The 19,096-nt window shown below is 40.0% G+C and overlaps 2 protein-coding genes across 2 annotated transcripts in view; both read right to left on the bottom strand.

The window, feature by feature from the left end:
- Positions 1-7,997: 7,997 nt before the first annotated feature.
- On the bottom strand, positions 7,998-9,128 carry LOC111139616 (olfactory receptor 49-like). The gene has a single exon (XM_022491945.1). The coding sequence runs from the start codon at positions 9,126-9,128 to the stop codon at positions 7,998-8,000; it is 1,131 nt and encodes a 376-aa protein (XP_022347653.1).
- Positions 9,129-18,707: 9,579 nt separating this feature from the next.
- LOC111139609 (olfactory receptor 49-like) overlaps positions 18,708-19,096 on the bottom strand; it is a 1,184-nt gene continuing 795 nt past the window's right edge. The window contains exon 2 of the mRNA XM_022491934.1: positions 18,708-19,094. Within this exon, the coding sequence (XP_022347642.1) occupies positions 18,708-19,094 (387 nt within the window). The remainder of the gene's footprint in view (positions 19,095-19,096) is intronic.

Raw genomic sequence — 19,096 nt, 5'->3', positions numbered from 1 at the left:
CAATGCGGTGCTCGATCCCAGGACCCTGAGATCATGACCTGAGCCTAAAGCAGAGGCTTAACCCACTGAACCACCCAGGCACCCCTCTTGTCTTCTTTTGAGTGGTTAAAGTTTTTAAAGTTCTTTTTCCTTTGTCTACTGATTATGAACTGTATATGTGTGTGTATATATATATAATATATATGTACACATACATATTTATTTATTTATTTATTTATTTTAGAGGTTTCTTCAGAAGTTTTAATATGTACAAAGTTTAAATACCATCAATATCTTTATTCTATTCTTATCTAATATATGAAACTTAGAGTACTTGTTTGTTTTTGATTCTACAAATTAAACATTACTATTTTTTAATGTAATCAATGCCTTGCTCACATTTGTTTTTTGCCTATTAGTTCTTTCATCTGGGACTGTATTTTCTATTTAAATTATTTATTTATTTATTAAAATTTAAAAAAAAAGATTTATTTATTTATTTGGCAGAGAGAGATCACAAGTAGTCAGAGAGACAGGCAGAGGGGGCGGGGGAAACAGGCTCCCTGCCAAGCTATCCCAGGATCCTGAGATCATGACCTGAGCTGAAGGCAGAGGCTTAACCCACTGAGCCACCCAGGTGCCCCTAAATAATTTATTTTAGAGAGTTCCATTAATGACCTACTCTCTCAGGTCTTGTTTGACTTAAAATGTCTTTAGATTGCTATTGTTCTTGAGACAGTTTTGCTGAGTTTGGACTTCAGGTTGATATTTTATCTCATTATATTCCACTGTCTTCTGGTTTTTCATTGCTACTTTTAAAAGATTATTTATTTATTTGTTTGACAGAGAGAGAGAGAGAGAGACCACAAGTAGACAGAGAGGCAGGCAGAGAGAGAGAGAGGGAAGCAGACTCCCTGCTGAGCAGAGAGCCCAATGCAGGACTCGATCCTAGGACCCTGAGATCATGACCTGAGCTGAAGGCAGAGGTTTTAACCCACTGAGCCACCCAGGTGTCCTCATAGTTACTTTTGATTAGCAAATAGTCTAATTGTTCTTTTACAGGTGATATATTTTTTTCCTTTTTGGTTGCTTTATTTTAATTTTTATTTTAAATTGAGGTATAGTTGAAGGCAGCAACCTCTTTGACCTCAGCCGCAGCAACTTTTTCCTAGGAACATCGCCAAAGACAAGGGAAGCAAGGGCAAAAATGAACTATTGGGACTTCATCAAGATCAAAAGCTTTTGCACAGCAAAGGAAACAGTTAACAAAACCAAAAGACAACTGACAGAATGGGAAAAGATATTTGCAAATGACATATCAGATAAAGGGCTAGTATCCAAAATCTATAAAGAACTTACCAAACTCAACACCCAAAGAACAAATAATCCAATCAAGAAATGGGCAGAGGACATGAACAGACATTTCTGCAAAGAAGACATCCAGATGGCCAACAGACACATGAAAAAGTGCTCCACATCACTTGGCATCAGGGAAATACAAATCAAAACCACAATGAGATATCACCTCACACCACTCAGAATGGCTAAAATTAACCAGTCAGGAAAGGACAGATGTTGGCAAGGATGGGGAGAAAGGGGAACCCTCCTACACTGTTGGTGGGAATGCAAGCTCGTGGAAAACCACTCTGGAAAACAGCATGGAGATTCCTCAAAAAGTTGAAAATAGAGCTACCCTACAACCTAGCAATTGCACTACTGGGTATTTACCCTAAAGATACAAACATAGTGATCCGAAGGGGCACGTGCACCCGAATGTTTATAGCAGCAATGTCCACAATAGCCAAACTATGGAAAGAACCTAGATGTCCATCAACAGATGAATGGTTAAAGAAGTTGTGGTATATATATACACACACACAATGGAATACTATGCGGCCATCAAAAGAAGTGAAATCTTTCCATTTGCGACGACGTGGATGGAACTAGAGGGTATTATGCTTAGCGAAATAAGTCAATCGGAGAAAGACAACTATCTTATGATCTCCCTGATATGGGGAAGTGGAGATGCAATGTGGGGTGTTTGGGTGGTAGGAAAACAATAAATGAAACAAGATGGGATCGGGAGGGAGACAAACCATAAAAGACTCTTAATGTCACAAAACTGAGGGTTGCCAGCGGGAGGGGGGTAGGGAGAGGGTGGTGGGGTTATGGACATTGGGGAGGGTATGTACTATGGTGAGTGCTGTGAAATGTGTAAACCTGGCAATTCATAGACCTGTACCCCTGGGGCTAATAATACATTATATGTTTATAAAAAATAAAAAAATTAAATTGAGGTATAGTTGACATATATATTATATTAGTTTCAGGTATATAACATAGTGATTCAATTATTATATACATGATAAAATATTCACCATGATCAGTGTAGTTGCCAGCTGTCACTATACAAAGTTATTACATTATGGACTATATTCCTTATGTTGTACTTTTCATTCTGTGACTTACTTATTTTATAAATGGAAGTTAGTGTCTCTTAATCCCCTTCAGCTGTTTTATCTATCACCTACCCTCTGGCAACCGCTAGTTTCTTAAATACAGAGTGTTCTCTGTATTTATAAGTCTGTTACTTTTTTTTTCTTTAAATTTTTATTTAAATTCTAATTAATTAACATAGTTAACTGTGTGCAATATTGTTTTTTTTTAATTTTTATTTATTTGACAGACAGAGATCACAAGTAGGCAGAGAGGCAGGTAGAGAGAGAGGAGGAAGCAGGCTCCCTGCTGAACAGAGAGCCCTATGTGGGGCTCAATCCCAGGACCCCAGGATCATGACCTGAGCCAAAGGCAGAGGCTTTAACTCACGGAGCCATCCAGGCACCCCTGTGCAATACTGGTTTTAGGAGTAGAAGTTAGTGGTTTATCACTTACATACAACACCCAGTGCTCATCACGACAAGTGTCCTCCTTAGTGCCCATCAGCCATCTAGCCCATCCCCCACCTAACCTGTCAACCCTCAGTATGTTCTCTATCAAGAGTCTCTTATAAGTCTGTTTCTGTGTCTTGTTTGTTTGTGTTGTTTTTAGATTTCACATATAGATGAAACCATATGGTATTTTTCTTTCTCTGACTTTTTTCACTTAGCATTATGCACTCGATCTATCCATGTTGACATGAATGGCAAGATCCCATTCTTTTTATGGCTGAATAATATTTCATTGTGTTTATATACCATATTTTCTTTATTCATTTATCAATAGATGGACGCTTGGTCTGCTTTCGTATTTTGGCTATTGTAAATAATGCTGCAGTAAGCACAGGAGTGCATCTATCTTTTTGAATTAGTGTTTTTGGAGTTACTGGGTTGTATGTGTGGTGTTTCTATTTTTAATAGTTTGAGGAACCTCCACACTGTTTTCCATAGTGGCCGCACCAATTTACATTCCCCCAACAGTGTATGAGGGCTCCCTTTTTCCACAGCCATGCCAACATTTGTTATTTCTTATCTATTTGATACTACCCATTCTGACTGTTGTGAAGTGATATATCACAGTGGTTTTGATTTGGATTTCCGTGATGATCAGTGTTGCTGAGTATCTTTTCATGTGTCTGTTGGTCATCTGTTTGGCTTATTTAGAAAAATGTTTATTCAGGTTCTCTGGCCATTTTTAAATCAGCTTATTATTTTTTTTTTGTTTTTTGTTTTTTTTTTTTTGGTATTGAGTTGTATGAGTTTTGTTTTTTTTTAAAGATTTTATTTATTTATTTGACAGAGAGAGAAACAGTGAGAGAGGGGGAAACAGGCTTCCTGCCAAGCAGGGAGCCCAATGCAGAGCTCGATCCCAGGACCCCAGGATCATGACCTGAGCTGAAGGCAGATGCTTAATGACTGAGCCACCCAGGCACCACAAGTTTTTTTTTTTTTTTTTTTTTTTAAGATTTCATTTACTTATTTGACATAGAGTGAGAGAAAACAAGAGAGTGGCAGAGGGAAAAGGAGATGCAGACTCCCCACTGAGCAGGGAGCCCGACATGGGCTTGATCCCAGGACACTGAGATCATGACCTAAGCTGAAGGCAGATGCTTAACCAAATGAGCCACCCAGGCACCCCTTGTCTTTTCCCATTTAGTATGATGTTTACTGTAGGTTTTTCATAAATACCCTTTATTGGCTTGAGGACATTCTCTTCTATCTTAGTTTTCTAAGAGTTTTTTTTTTTTTTTAAATCATGTATAAGTGTTGTATTTTGTTAAGTGCTTTTTCTGTATATAGTGAGATGATCATGTATTTTTTCCTCTTTTATTTTGCTAATATAGCTAATTACAAGACTGATTTTTGGATGTTGAGCCAATCTTGTATTTGTGGGATAACCTTCACTTGGTTAAAGATGTATTATTTTTCTATATTATTGGAAATAATCTGCCAAAGTTTTGTTAACATTTTTTTCATTTATATTCCTGAGGGATATTCATAATTTTCTTTTTTTGGTAATATCTTTGTCTGATTTTGATATCAGATTGAAATCAAGGTTTGATACCAAATTACGGTAATGTTAGCCTCATAGGTTAATTTGGATAGTTTGCACAGTACTGATATTATAATTAGTAAAGTTAACCAGTGAGGCCCTCTGGGTCTGAACTTTTCTTTTTGGGGGGTTTTTAAATTACAAATGCAATTTTTAAAAAAGACATAGGACTATTGAAGTTATCTATTATATTTTGGTTGAGCTTTGGTAGTTTGTGTCTCTCAAGAAATTTATCCATTTCATCTAAGTTGTCATATAAGTTGACACAGACTTGTTCATAATATTCCCTTATTACCTTTTAATGCATATAGAATCCATAGCGGTGTCCAGTCTCTTATTTGTTACTCTCTTACTGGTAATTTGTGTCTTCTCTTTTTTTCCTGCATTCTTCTACCTTCAAGTCCAGCAGAGAGAGTTTCTCTTCTATCAGTTCCTCTATCTCTGAATTGAGACTCATTTGGTTTCACTGGACTGATTTTAGTCGTGTAGCGATAGCTGATAAGATGGCCGTGCTCTGATTGGTTGGGGGATGAAGTCAGCATCATCTTAGCTACATGGACTGAGAATGGGAGGAGGAAAATCAGAATCCTTTAATTTTAAGAATGAAGAATGGATGCCAGGCAGTAGAAAGCACATATGGTTATTATATCATTTAGAGGTTATTTTTTTTTTCTGAAGAAGTCTAAAAATTTTCAATAACCAAGTTTATAAACTTTTTTTATGTTTCTTTCATTAAAAAAACTCCCTCCATATCTTTAATAAGACAACTTTTACTTATATTTTCTTTTTTAACGTTTTCATGGTTTATATTTATCTATTTGATTCATTTTGAACTTACTGGAATTTAAGGTCTAACTTCACTTTTTCTTCAAGATGCTAGATGATTTCTTAATTTACCTTCATTATTCAACTTATTCCTTCAGTAAAACTTAAAACCTGTTTTTTAATGTGTACTTGGTCTGCACCAAGCCCTGTGCTAAGCATTATTACAAATCTTAATGCATTAATGTTTATAAGGATTCTATGAGGTAGACACTACCTTAAATATTATACATATATCTATCTATAGTATCCATATATAAAACTGAGATACAAAGAAGTATTGCTTAATCAAGACTCAATAGCTAGTAGATATCTGGGATCTCAACCTAGGTATTAGGCTTCCAGTACTTTTTGAGGGGCTTCCAATCTCTGTACTATACTGCTTCTCAAAATGATTGATGTCCACAACATGCCTTGTACCTATTCGCTTTGCAGCTAGTAGACTTCTGTAGTACCTACCAACTGGTTTGTACCAAGAATCAGTTGTTTGTTTCCAAATCCTGATTTGATAATTAGACTTGTTATTATATTCACATATATTCACTAAATAAAGATAAACCGATGAAATATGAGTATAAAAACAAAGCTGTCTCTATGAAAACCAAGTTGATTCCTTTCAACAGATTCCATAGAGCCAAATAATGAAAAAATGTGGTTGATTGAGGTGTGGGCAAGAACTGTGAAGACTGGCAAACAAACATAAAACAAAAGTTCTAGAATTCTGTTCTCAGATAGTTTCCCAAGCATCTTTGAGACTTTTGTATTACTGAAACAAATCCTGATAATTAGAGAGGGTGCATAATGAATATGGTTTAAATAAGAAAGACTACAACAACATCACACTCATTCTCATAGAAAAGGATATTTTTAGATTAGTGAATACATATTTGCTTATAGGCTTAATTTCAAATAAGTACTTAAGGTGTGTATTGCTTTTAAATTATTCTTCTGCTTTAACTTCCCCGTCTTCCCCCCGTCTTCCCCAACCAACCAACCAAGTACTAATTCTAATCTTTCTGAAAGGAAAGTTTCTACCCAGTTAGCCAATAGTCCTTTTTTTTTTTAACTGAACTAAAAAACCTCCTTTTTTTTTTTAACTGATTAGAAAGCCTACTTAATCATTTATTAGATCCTTATGTGTATTGTATTATCTTTTCAGATTTTATATAGAGTTTGATTTTTCTATTTGTTAGTTCTTGATTTCATGTTTTTTTAAAAAAGATTTTATTTATTTATTTAACAGAGAGATACACAGCGAGAGAAAGAACACAAGCACAGGAAGTGGGAGAGGGAGAAGCAGACTTCCTGCTGAGCAGGGAGCGGACACAGGGCTCGATCCTAGGACCCTGGGATCATGACCTGAGCTGAAGGCAGATGGTTAATGACTGAGCCACCCAGGCACACCTTGATTTAGTGTTTTAATACCTGATACTTTTTTTTTTTTAAAGAAATTTTATTTATTTGACAGAGAGACACAACGAGAGAGGGAACTCAAGCAGGGGGAGTGGGAGAGGGACAGCAGGGTTCCCACTGAGCAGGGAGCCCGAAGTGGGGCTTGATCCCAGGATCCTGGGATCAGGACCCCAGCTGAAGGCAGATGTCCAACGACTGAGCCACCCAGGCACCCCTACTTTCTTTTTTAAAAAAGATATTATTTATTTATTTATTTGAGAGAATGAGGGAGCAGAGAGAGAGAGAGTACCAGGTTGGGGGAAGGGTAGAGGGAGAGAGAGAAGCAGGATCCCCACTGAGCAGGGAGCTTGATGTACGACCAGCTCTCAGGGCCCTGGGTTCATGACCTGAGCTGAAGGCAGACACTCAACCGACTGAGCCACCCAGGTGCCCCTTATACCTGATACTTTCTTCACTTTATTATGTCTTGGATATTTCACATTATTAAGTTTTCCATATATGTCTTACTTCTGAAGTTTATCATCAATATATTCTTTTTTAAAAAATATTTTATTTATTTACTTGATAGAGAGTGAGAGAGAGAGAGCACGAGAGGGGAGAGTTCCAGAGGGAAAATCAGACTCCCGGCTGAGAAGGGAGCCCAATGTGGGACTTGATCCCAGGACTCCAGGATCGTGACCTGAGCCAAAGGCAGTCGCTAAACCAACTAAGTCACCCAGGTGCCCCTCATGAGTATATTCTTGTTGAGGATCTTTTTATCAGTTATGAAAGGCTCTAGTGAAGATGGTTGCTCTTTGTCATTATAACTTTTTAAAAATATTATCTATTTATTTATTTGAGAGAGAGAGAGAGAGAGTGTGTGCGAGCAGGGTGGGGAGGAAGGGGGCGGGAGAGAATCTCAAGCAGACTATGCACTCAGTGCAAAGCTGAATTTGGGGCTTGATCTCATGACCCTGAGATCATGACCAGAGCTGAAGTTGAGTCAACTGCTCAACCAACTGAGCCATCCAGGCACCCCTGTTTATTGTTATAACTTAAAATGAGACAAAACTGAGAAACTCAGATAAAGCTCAGGGTCAGAAGCATGAACACATACCAACGTAGCAGTGGATACTGAATTTTCTGTACGCTCTGAGATTGCATGAGCCAATAATACGTGTGAGAAACCACTGTAGATTACAGCACATGGTAAAAACTGTCAAGAAGGAGGTAGTTCATGGGGATCAGGACAAGACTGCCTTTATAGAGGTTTAGGCAAGGAGATAAACTTGCCCTCTCTCAGGCCCAGCTCATTTTTATGAGAGGAGCTTGCTCATGCGCTCTCTAAACACCTGCTTCACCTGTTTGTTTCTCAGGGTGTAGATGAAGGGATTGAGCATCGGGGTCACCACGGTATTGAGCAAGGCCACCACCTTGTTTTTGTCCTCTCCCTCATTGCCCTTCCCTGACCGGACGTACATGAAGATGCAGCTGCCATAGAAGAGAGACACGACAATGATGTGGGAGGAGCACGTTGAGAAGGCTTTCTGCCTCTCCTTGGCTGAGGGGATGCGCAGGATGGTGTGGAGGATGTGGCCATAGCAGGTGACCGTCACGGACAACGTGCCCAGTAAACTGAAGATGGCCGTAATAAAGCTCAGGAGCTCTATCAGACTCGTGTCTGCACATATGAGCTCCAGGAGTGGGAAGTTGTCACAGAAGAAATGATTAATGACATTGGGGCCACAGAATGGCTGTTGAAAAGTGATGAAACTTGGAAAGATGATGAGAAGGAATCCTGTCATCCATGAACAAAGAACTAGCTGGACACAGACCCTTTTGCTCATGATGGTGGCATAACGCAAGGGGTTACATATGGCCACATACCTGTCAAAGGACATCACTGCCAGTAGGAAGAACTCGGTGGTGCCCAGGAAGAAATAGAGGAAAAACTGGAGAAAGCAACCTGGGAGAGAAATGGTTTTGTATCCATTCAGGATGTTGGCCAGCATCTTGGGGAAGATGACCGAGGTGAACCAGATCTCCAGGACAGCAAAGTTGCGGAGGAAGTAGTACATCGGGGTGTGGAGGCGCCTGTCCATAAGGGTGATGCCCACAATGAGGAGGTTCCCCAGCAGAGTGAGGAGGTAGGTCAGGAGCAGCCCCAGGAAGATGAGCATCTGTAGCTCACAGGCATCTGAGAGCCCCAGCAGGACAAACTCAGTGATAGTGGTGTGGTTCCTCACGGCTCCTCTGACATCCGCTGGGGGTGGCCAATCAGAGGTGTGCAGCATCAGGATTTGTGGTGTTCTGGGTATCTGAGGGCGCTTGGAACTGAAAGGAAAGAGGGATGAGTGTTCTATTTTCAGCTGAAGGAGTCCTTTTGTTTTTTTGGATCTATCAGTCCCTTTCTCAGCCTTCTCATGCTTGTTGTCCAGATTCCTCATTGAGTTAGCCTCAAGTCACACGTATTCTGACCCAATTTAAATCAATTTTCTGGGATTCTCTGGGGGAAAGTATTGCCTTTACCAATTCTTTTTCATTTCTTGTGTTTCTTTCTTTCTTTCTTTAAAATGTTATTTATTTATTTGAGAGAGAGAATGAAAGAGAAAGCACGAGAGGGGAGAGGATCAGAGAGAGAAGCAGATTCCTCGCTAGGAAACTCTGTATTAAGCTCCTTTCATTCTTTTCTTTTAGATTAGATGATGGTTTTTTCATATTCACCCAAATGTACAAGGGGCCTCTCAAGTGTATTAAAACAAATCCCTCTGCAAATCTTGTGTCCAATGGATCACAGACCTTTGTAGAAAACATTGATGGAATATTACTCTAGAGCTTTTTACAGTAGGCATTTAAGTTAGAGATGGTGGTTGCACCTGAGCTCCATCATTCACTAACTTGTCTAGGACCGGTTATCTACCCCACCAAAACTTTTTCTTGATAGGAACAATAACAGCATATTTGTAAAGAGTTCTCCCAGAGCTTAAATGAATGATGCATACCCAACACTTAGCACAAGGCTAGCCACAGAGCAAGCAGTTGTGTAATGTTAGTTATTTGAATTTCTCCCTTTGTGACTGAAACTCTAGTAGGACAATAAGAGGAAATCACAGTCAAATTGGAGAAAAGACACTGGGATTTGGGGCCATAAGTATTTAAACAAAAAGTTAAAAAAATATGAAGGCATTGTCAGCTCATTCTAGAAAGTTTAGGAAACACAGAGAAGTGGAATAAAAGAATTACATGTAGCCCCACAGAGGCACTTTTATGCACATTTTGATTTATTTCTATTATATTTTTCCATTCTTATCTAGTGTTTATTGTTTTATCTACCATGCTCATAGACGGTGTATTTTGCTTCTCTTTCCTTCTGACATATTACTGTAAGAAATTTTTGTCAATTGATTACATACTTCTTATTATTATATTATTTGATTGATACATTGGGAGGGAAGCATGTGCTTTGAAACTGATATATAGTGAGGAAGAGAGCATATATTTGTGGATGTGGCATCATGTTTAATATTTTGGGATAATATCCTAAATATAATAACACCGATAATAACAATTAATGATGATATTCAGAATTGTTCATTGGCCAGTTTCAAGTTCAGATGTTTGTTTTAAATAATTTTTAAATGGCTTATTTTAAATGATTGTTACTTCTGGTTTTTACATTGTTTAATACTGTCCATGGAGGTCTGGGTAAAGAACTAGGCAACCTTGCCATTGGTTGTTTTTTTATAGATTTGACAGGTTAAGTCAAGCTTCTGTAGGGAGCAGGATAATGTGATAAGATTGCATCAGAAAAGTGGTAACACTCTATAGCTATATGACGTATGTATTTTGATGGAGAAGGACTGGATGAGAACATTTAAAAATTAACATGATCGTGAGTAAGGATAGGAGGATAGTGGATGATTTGTCTTTCCTCTTTTAATTATTGCTTATAAAATAACTCCAGTTCAAACTCGTAAGAGAAGCCAGCACAGTGAGACCATTTGTGTTAAGAAATGGGCAGAGCACTTTGGGAGAGACAAATGGGAAACAAATGACTATCCATGAAAACAGTGAGAAAAAGCTTTAGAGATTCTGTGACTCAACAGCTGGATCTGAGTCAGAATACTGAGAATGATGAAAAAAATCAAATGGGCCATAGCCTGCCAGTGGCACCTGCAGACAGATGACAGGTTTCTAGGCAGAGCGTCCAGAACTATCAGATTCCCCTTCCCCCATTCCCAAAATGCATCAATGCAGGTTACCTACTAGCTACCAGGTGAGGCGCTCAGTTGTCTTCACAAGGCACTTGTGATGATGGAGACCCCTGGTTTTCACAGGAAATTCCAGGCTCTACGATGTTGCCTGAGGACCACACCTCTTCGGGGGACTCACCAGAGATTCAAAGTGAAGGAAGCTCCAGAGCTGTAACATGGTCTGCAGGTCATGGACATAGGCATGTCCTGTCCTCTTTGTAGTGCATGTGTCACAAACCTCCATGTTTTCCAACAACCAGTCTTCCTTATGAAATTCTCCCCAACTCCTTTGTCACTGACACATCCCCAGACATCCTCAGAAATGAGCGATCTTGGGTATTCCCCAGAACTTCTGGGTTCACCAGTTTTCAGGAAGTTTCTATTGCTTCTGCCCTATCATAGTACCTCTGCTGGGCCACCTTCCTGGGGAAATGGATGTAGACACACAATTAATTATTTACCCATCCCTCCTAAACTAAGGCAAAGACAAACGTCAACTGGTGCAGATTCGTATGACTCATCTTCAGTTGGGCTTAAGAGGTTTCTGGCTAATGGTACATGCCTTTCCAGGGTCATGGTGCCCATAGAGGATTCTGGGGTAAACAATTAGTGGCAGACGTCTTGTCTCTGTGGAGGTGGCATCGGGCGGGGGCTGCTTGAGGTTCTGTTTGGTCTCCATGGGGCTCAGAGATATACAAGGTACACAGCTCAAACTTAACCAATCTAGAGAGTCCCTCTCTTCTTTTGCAGGGTGAAGCTGTGCTTCCCCTGAGATTCATTACCATCACTGGCAACAGGGAGTTAGGAAGGTCCCTTACCTCTAACTTTCTTCAAATTTGAGATGGAGACTTTACTTTTTTCTGGCCGAGAAACTCAAAACTCCTCACGATGTTTAATTATAACAAAGAAGTTCAGCTATCAAAACATTCAACAGTTTTGTTGAGTGCTTCATGTGTGACTAGATGCCAGAGATGTACAGGCAGAGCCTTGGGGGGACCAAAGACATTAAGCAATCACACAAGTGGTTAATTACTATGGTGACAAGTGTCTTGAAGGAGAGCTCATAGGACATCCTGAGCTAGACTGAAGGACAAGGGAAGGTGTCCCTGATGGAGTTCTATAAACCTGAGACCTGAAGGATGAGTTGGAGTGTGGGGGATGAAAACTTTTCATTAATTAATTAATCCTTCATTCAACACATGTTCACTGAGCACCTACTATGTGCCAAGCACTGTGCTATGCAGTGAGGATGACTATGAGTGGTAAGTGAAAGAAACATGCTCCTAGTCCCCATGGAACTTACTTTTCACTGGGAGAGTCTTGGTAAGAGGATCTTAGGACATAGTCCCCAACTTGGCTTTTGACCCATTCAAGTGACAACTACTATGTAATCCCACCTTCTTTCTTTGGTCACCACACTACCACTGAGTAGATAAAACTGGTGATATAAGTTGACTGCAGTGAGTAGTATGACTTTAGGAGCCAATGGTGTGTTTGGAAAGGCAAATGAGTGATGGACTTTCAGCTGCCCTCTGTTTTTAAGTGGCCAAGTGAGTTAATTTGACTATGGTTTCTCTCTCCTGAGAAACTGGCTGTTCTTGATGTGGTAGGATGGCCAGTGTTGGTGAACTGCTCCCTAAACACTTAGATGTCATGTGAACTGCTTGTGGAGTCACCTTACCAGGCGGTAAGAGGCAGACTATACCACTGACCCATAAGAAGGAGGCCCAGACAGCTGGACATCTGTGGGTAAAGAGTGAACGTGGTACACACTGTACCTGCTGGATCTGCTTATCGAAATTTTATTCCTTCTCTGGCCAGATAAGAAAGGGCTTTTTTAAGCCTTGCAGCTTTTGAATGGTGATCATCCATCTTTGGGCACCTGCCAGGCACGGTGAGAGATGAGAACACCTACTCCCTCTGTGACTAGACTTACTCCCTTTTCTTCCATGGAATTCCCTTTTCTTTCCTGACAATGGTTTTATCCTTATTATGTGAATCTTTGTTTCTGGGTAAAGAGCTCCTCATCTGAAAGAAAAAGAGCCCGACTTACTCTCCTGGAACTGGGAAATTAGTCTTTTTCTCACACTAACACTCAGAAGAGGAACACATGTTAATATATATGTACTAACAAGACATTGTCAGGACTGTGAATGTATAGAGTGGGTGTTTGAGGAGAGAAAACCAGGTGAGACCTGCCTTAGATGAATGCCAGGAAAAGCATGGCCAAGAAAGTATGACTGTAGCTCAGACATGAAGGCAGAATCAGGGTTGCCCAGGTGACTGGTCATGAAAGTTTCCAGGCAAAGAGAACAGAGTATTTCAAAGCCATGATATGGCATAAAGCTGGTGTTCCCGAAGCACAGCAAGAGGCCCAGTGAGTCAGGAAGAGAGTGAGGTGTTGTGAGATTTGGCTGGAGTGTTGTGCTGGGTTCAAAATTTGCAGAGCCTTGAAGACCTGGCCTGTAAGGAGGATGATGCATTCCAAGTGCAATTGAAAGCTACTGGAAGGTTTTCAGCAGAGAAGTGACACAATTTTGTTATGCTTTAAAAAGTCGTCACTCTGGGGGATGGTAGGAAGAAGAAATTGGAGCAGGCAAGAAGAAAAGGAAAAGAGATGAAGGGACTTATTGTTGGGGACGGAGGAGAAATCACATAGAAAAATCTTCACTATTTTTGATGAAGAGTAACTTGTTTAGGAAAAAAAATAATGGCAGGCAAATGTAGATTGAAGGCATGATCAAAGGAACTATGGTCGGAGGATAAAATCTTGAAAAAGATCAGGCTTGGCTAGGTAGGCAGAACACAGAAAGAGGATCCTTGAGGAGGGAATCGTTGGTGGTCTGGGTAGACTGCAGCCCATTGATATCTGGGAAGTCTATCTGCCGGTGTCAGAAGTTTTTGGCTAGTTGGTAGTTTAGGAGTGTGACTATAGTTTCTTGAGAGGTTGGGGGATAAACTGTCAGGAGAGCTAAGGAGAAATCATATCCTCAGTGGATGAAAGCATAGGCAGGTCCTCAGGATCAGGACAGAAGCACTGACTCTAAGTCCAGGGTCCAATTCCCAGGACAGGGCACAAAAGCCATTGTTTCAGGATAGGGCAAAAGTTTAGTCACTACAAAGGAGCACCAGGGTGAATGTGGTCTACCAGGGAATGAGACTGAGGCTGAGTCCCACAGAGCTGGCCTGGATCTTTCCAAAATCTCCCTGCCCACAGAACTTGGAGGAAAGGGTCAAAAGAGGAAAGGACAGGTGTGTCATGTCCTGATTCCTAACTCAGACACTGTGAGCTAATAAATGCTTGTTGTTTTAAGGTGCCAAGTTTAGGGAGAGTAACTGCAACGACAGATAACGAATACAGTTCTCTTCAGGATCCTAGCTTTTACTTTTGAGGTGTCCTGGTGGGGCATATAATACGGGGTGATCTGGGTATAGATATCTTATCTTCTGTACCTTTGTTCTTGAGCTCCCTGCTGATGAAAGCTACTTTGAACTTTTTTATACTCTAAATCTTGAGCTTAGTTTACATCATCAAGAATTCTCATATAAACTCTTAGAGAGCAGTATTTGCCACTTCCTGAATTTGAATAGAGAGACTTCATTGTCTGAGTGGTTAGGGACAAGCTTACAAATCCTGACATCATAACTCTCTTCTCAGTTTTATGACAATCCAGTTGTTGGACAGCTTTCTTTGCTTATATACTAAACAATGAGCTTGAGAAATGGACAAAGGGACCAATTCCAATGCCACTGGAAACTGTTGTGAAGAGTTCCTCTTCCCAGTCAACATGCTTGTCCCAAATTTGCTGTCCCCACAATAGAGTTGTCTAAGACAGATCCAACTTTGAACCTCCCAAGCCAGATTTTCTCCTTATTGCTCTGCTTCTGTGATATCATCTTTTTAATTACCTAGACTCAATACCTGGGGCTCTCTGTCGTGTTTTTTCTCTGTGATATTTTACCTTTTCAGTACCCAAGCCCTAGGAGGTTCTGCCTGTGCAGCATCTCATATTTTTTCTTGTTGCATTGCCATGGGTACTACTCAAGGTCATAGCCATATTCCCTCCTGTTTGAAGCATTTCTGTTATCTTTTCATTTTAACCTTTTATTATGGAAATTTCAAACATTTCCAGAAGTAGACAGATTATACAAGGAATCTTCACGTACTCATTAGCTAGTTTTGACAATAACCAGGTCGTGGTCATCCTTTTCTCACCTAGACTACCAGCTACTTTCCCCTTTCCCACAGTATTGTGAAGCAAATCCCAGACATTATATAATTTCATCTGTAAATATTTCAGAGTATTAAAGCCAGAGTACTCTTTAAAAATGTAAAGATAACACCATTATTACTTACAAAAATGAAAAATACAACAATCATCTAAAGGGTTATTATTTTCATTTGAATTGTCCTGACTATTAATATGGTTGAATGACTTTTCACTTATTTCCTGGCCCTTTGGGTTGCTTTTCTGTTAGATGCTTCTGCATATCCTTTGCTCATTTATCTATTCGGTGGCTTGTCTTTGTAACTTACGAATAATAACCCCTTATTTGTAGCATGCATTTTCCATCTACCCCTTGCTGCATACCCATTCAAACCTGTTCACGCTGTTATTTTTTCCTTGACCCTTGGATGGATTCAGGACAGGTATGATGAATTTTCTGGCCCCTCATTATTTTAGAAGTCCTCCATTCAGTGCAAGTCCAAAGAATGGGGTTTTTAAGTTGCCCAATCCTATATAATTGTTAGAATTCTGAACATCACTGAAAGTGAAAAGGTACCCTTCCAACACCTAAGGCCGCTTTCAGGTGGGAAATCTTCAGAGGGAAAGGATGTGCGTTCTTGGCTTCATCTGCCTTAACTGTGCAAGCCCACCTTCCCCTTACTTGTGTTTTCTACCCCTGCCCTCTTCCAGGGATATGAGGTTGGGGCAGTGGTGGCAAGTAGGGGGTGGGGAACCTAGAGAAAATGGAAGGTGGTGTGGGCATAGATGGTAGTGCTGCTGATGGTTAGAAGTGGTGGGGTGCTGTATGTATTTTGGCAGTATAACTCACAGAATTTGTTGATAGATTGACTGCAGGATAGGAGAGAAAGAGGGGAGTCAAAGATAACCTAGTTTTGTTCTGGAATCTGTATTTTTCTTACTGTGTTAAAAGAGATGGAACATAAAATTTGCCATTTTAACCATTTTAAAGTGTACCATTCGGTGGCATTAAGTACATTAATGGTGTTGCACAATCATCACCGTTCCCCATCTCCAGAACTTTTTCATCATCCCAAACCAAAACTCTGTTTCCATTAAATAATAACTCTCCATTCCCACACTCACCTCCAATCCCTGGTGACCACCATTCTATCTTCTGTCTCCATGATTTTGACTACTCCAGATACCTCACATAAGTGGCATCATATATTATTTGTACTTTTGTGTCTGGCTTATTTCACTTAGCAGAATGTCTTCAAGGTTCATCCACATTGCAGCATGTGTCAGAATTTCATTCCTTTTTTTTTTTTAAAGATTTTTAAAAATGATTTGACAGAGAGAGATCACAAGTAGGCAGAGAGGCAGGCAGAGAGAGAGAGAGGGTGAGCAGGCTCCCCACTGAGCAGAAAGCCCGATGTGGGGCTCGATCCCAGGACCCTGAGATCATGACCTGAGCCGAAGCAGAGGCTTAACCCACTGAGCCACCCAGGCACACAGAACTTCATTCCTTTCTAAGGCAGACAACATTCCATCTTATCTATATACCACATTTTGCTGATACATTCATTCATCAACAGACATTTGAGTTGTTCCCATATCTTTGACTATTGTGTGTAATACTGTTATAAATGTAGATGTACAAATGTCTGCTTGGGTCCCTGCTTTTAGTCCTTTTGGGTATATACCTAGAAGTGGAATGGCTGGGTTGTATAGTAAATCTACGTTTATCTTTTAGGAACTGCCATAGTGTTCTCCACAGCAGCTGCACCATTTAACATTCCCATCAGCGAAGCACAAGGGCTCTAATTTCTCTACCTTCTTGCCAACACTTGTTACTTTCTGTTTTTAACATTTATAAAATATGAGCCATCTTAATGAGTATGAAGCAGTAATTCATTGTGAGTTTGACGTGCATTTCCCTAAGGATTAGTGATGTTACATGCCTTTTCATGTGTGTATCGGCCATTTGTAGAATTGGGTTGTTTATTTTTATTGTTAAGGACATGGCTTTTGGGTTTATAGAAGGTATCTAATCCCATTTTGAAATCCTTCTTTGGTAAAGATTTTTATTATTATCTAATTAAATGTTTTTCTATTTCTTTTTAGTTTTTTGTGAATGCTCTTTTTCTAGGAAATCATCCATTTCCTTCTGGTTTTCACATTTGTTGTGGAGGAGACACACGTGATTTTTTTTCTTACACAGATCATTTTCTATCCTGAATTATAGTTATTTGTGTACTTTCTATCTTCCTTATTAGATTTCAAATTTTTCAAAGAAATAGATTAAATTTTTATCCCAGGCCACATAATACATTTTCTTGAACATGACATTTCTGTAATAATTATTTTGGAAAGAATAAATACAGTAATTAATTTATTTAATGTTTATTTATTTGCCAGTGTGTCTTTATTTTTTCCTTCATGAACATAGTGAACATTTTAGTAACAAACTTCAATAGGTCAAATTGTGTATTTCACTTTATATGGTATTTACTACAATATTTGCAATACACATTTTAAAAAAATATATTTTATTTATTTATTTGACAGAGGGAGAGAGAGAGAGAGAGAGACAGACAGACAGACAGACAGCAAGAGAGGTAACAGAAGCAGGGGGAGTGGGAAAAGGAGAAGCAGAGTTCCCGCTGAGCAAGGAGCCTGATACGGGGCTCGATTCCAGGACCCTGGGATCATGACGTGAGCCAGAGGCAGAGGCTTAATGACTGAGCCACCCAGGCATCCCTGGAATACACAATTTATAGCATTTTGAATATAAATCGTTTTGCTGAGAACTGGTGTGAACTTCAGAGAGAAGTGAGGGAAGGTAGGATGATAAATGGAGGAAATGAACTAACATTTATTGAGGACTTACTATGTGCCGGTCACTACTTGAGGCATCTTGCATAGATATCTCATTTGACTCTCATCATACTCCTTTGGAATGGGCATTGCATTCCCATTTTACAGAGGAGAAAACTGAGGCTAAAGAGAAGAAACCAACTAGTAGGTCAAAGAGCCTTTGTCATTAGGAATGAGGAATTTCTATGAATTTTAGTACTAGAAGACCATAAGTAGCTTATATACAAATAATGAGGAGTCAGCCTTAGTCCTTTGTTGAGTTCTTGCTGATGTGTTACTGTGACAGCAGTGCAAGTGTGAAATGAGGGCAGTGCTAACAGAGGACTGTTAGCAGAGGACACAAAACAATCCAATTAGTCTGCAAGCACTTATTGAGTATTTATATGGTCAATGCCAATGGGTTGGTGCTTGAGGCTTATGGTGAGTTACAGATCTATTACCTGCTCCCAAAGAGTCCTTTATATTCTGTTGGGAGGCCAGGCAGACACAGGCGGAATGAAGAGAGTAATTCAAATCTGATAATTAATAAAAATGCCTCGACAGTCTAGAGAAATCATGAGTTCATGTTGAATTGCATAGTGACTGATACCCTAGAAACATGGCATCAGAGAATTTTCTAAGTGGGGAAGTCTCATTTTCTTGCTGGGACCTGATAGTCCCTTAGCTTGTCTGGGAATATTATCTCCAACTTCCTAGTTCCACGGCTTTATAAGAAGAGTCTATTTGCGTGCTCCCTAAACACCTGCTTCACCTGTTTGTTCCTCAGAGTGTAGATGAAGGGATTGAGCATCGGGGTCACCATGGTGTTGAGCAAGGCTACCACCTTGTTTTTGTCCTCTCCCTCATTGCCCTTCCCTGACCGGACATACATGAAGATGCAGCTGCCATAGAAGAGAGACATGACAATGATGTGGGAGGAGCACGTTGAGAAGGCTTTCTGCCTCTCCTTGGCTGAGGGGATGCGCAGGATGATGTGGAGGATGTGGCCATAGCAGGTGGCCGTCACGGACAACGTGCCCAGTAAACTGAAGATGGCCGTAATAAAGCCCAGGAGCTCTATCAGACTCGTGTCTGCACATATGAGCTCCAGGAGTG

Source organism: Enhydra lutris, unplaced genomic scaffold, assembly GCF_002288905.1.
Source record: "Enhydra lutris kenyoni isolate GAN:26980312 unplaced genomic scaffold, ASM228890v2 scaffoldscaffold4, whole genome shotgun sequence".
Classification (NCBI taxonomy): domain Eukaryota; kingdom Metazoa; phylum Chordata; class Mammalia; order Carnivora; family Mustelidae; genus Enhydra; species Enhydra lutris.
Note: the sequence above shows the minus strand (reverse complement) of the source record. Positions and strands in the feature narration are given on the sequence as shown.

Coding starts and splice junctions, on each gene's coding strand:
- LOC111139616 (XM_022491945.1), bottom strand. CDS start 9,128: ATGAGGAATCTGGACAACAAGCATGAGAAGGCTGAGAAAGGGACTGAT.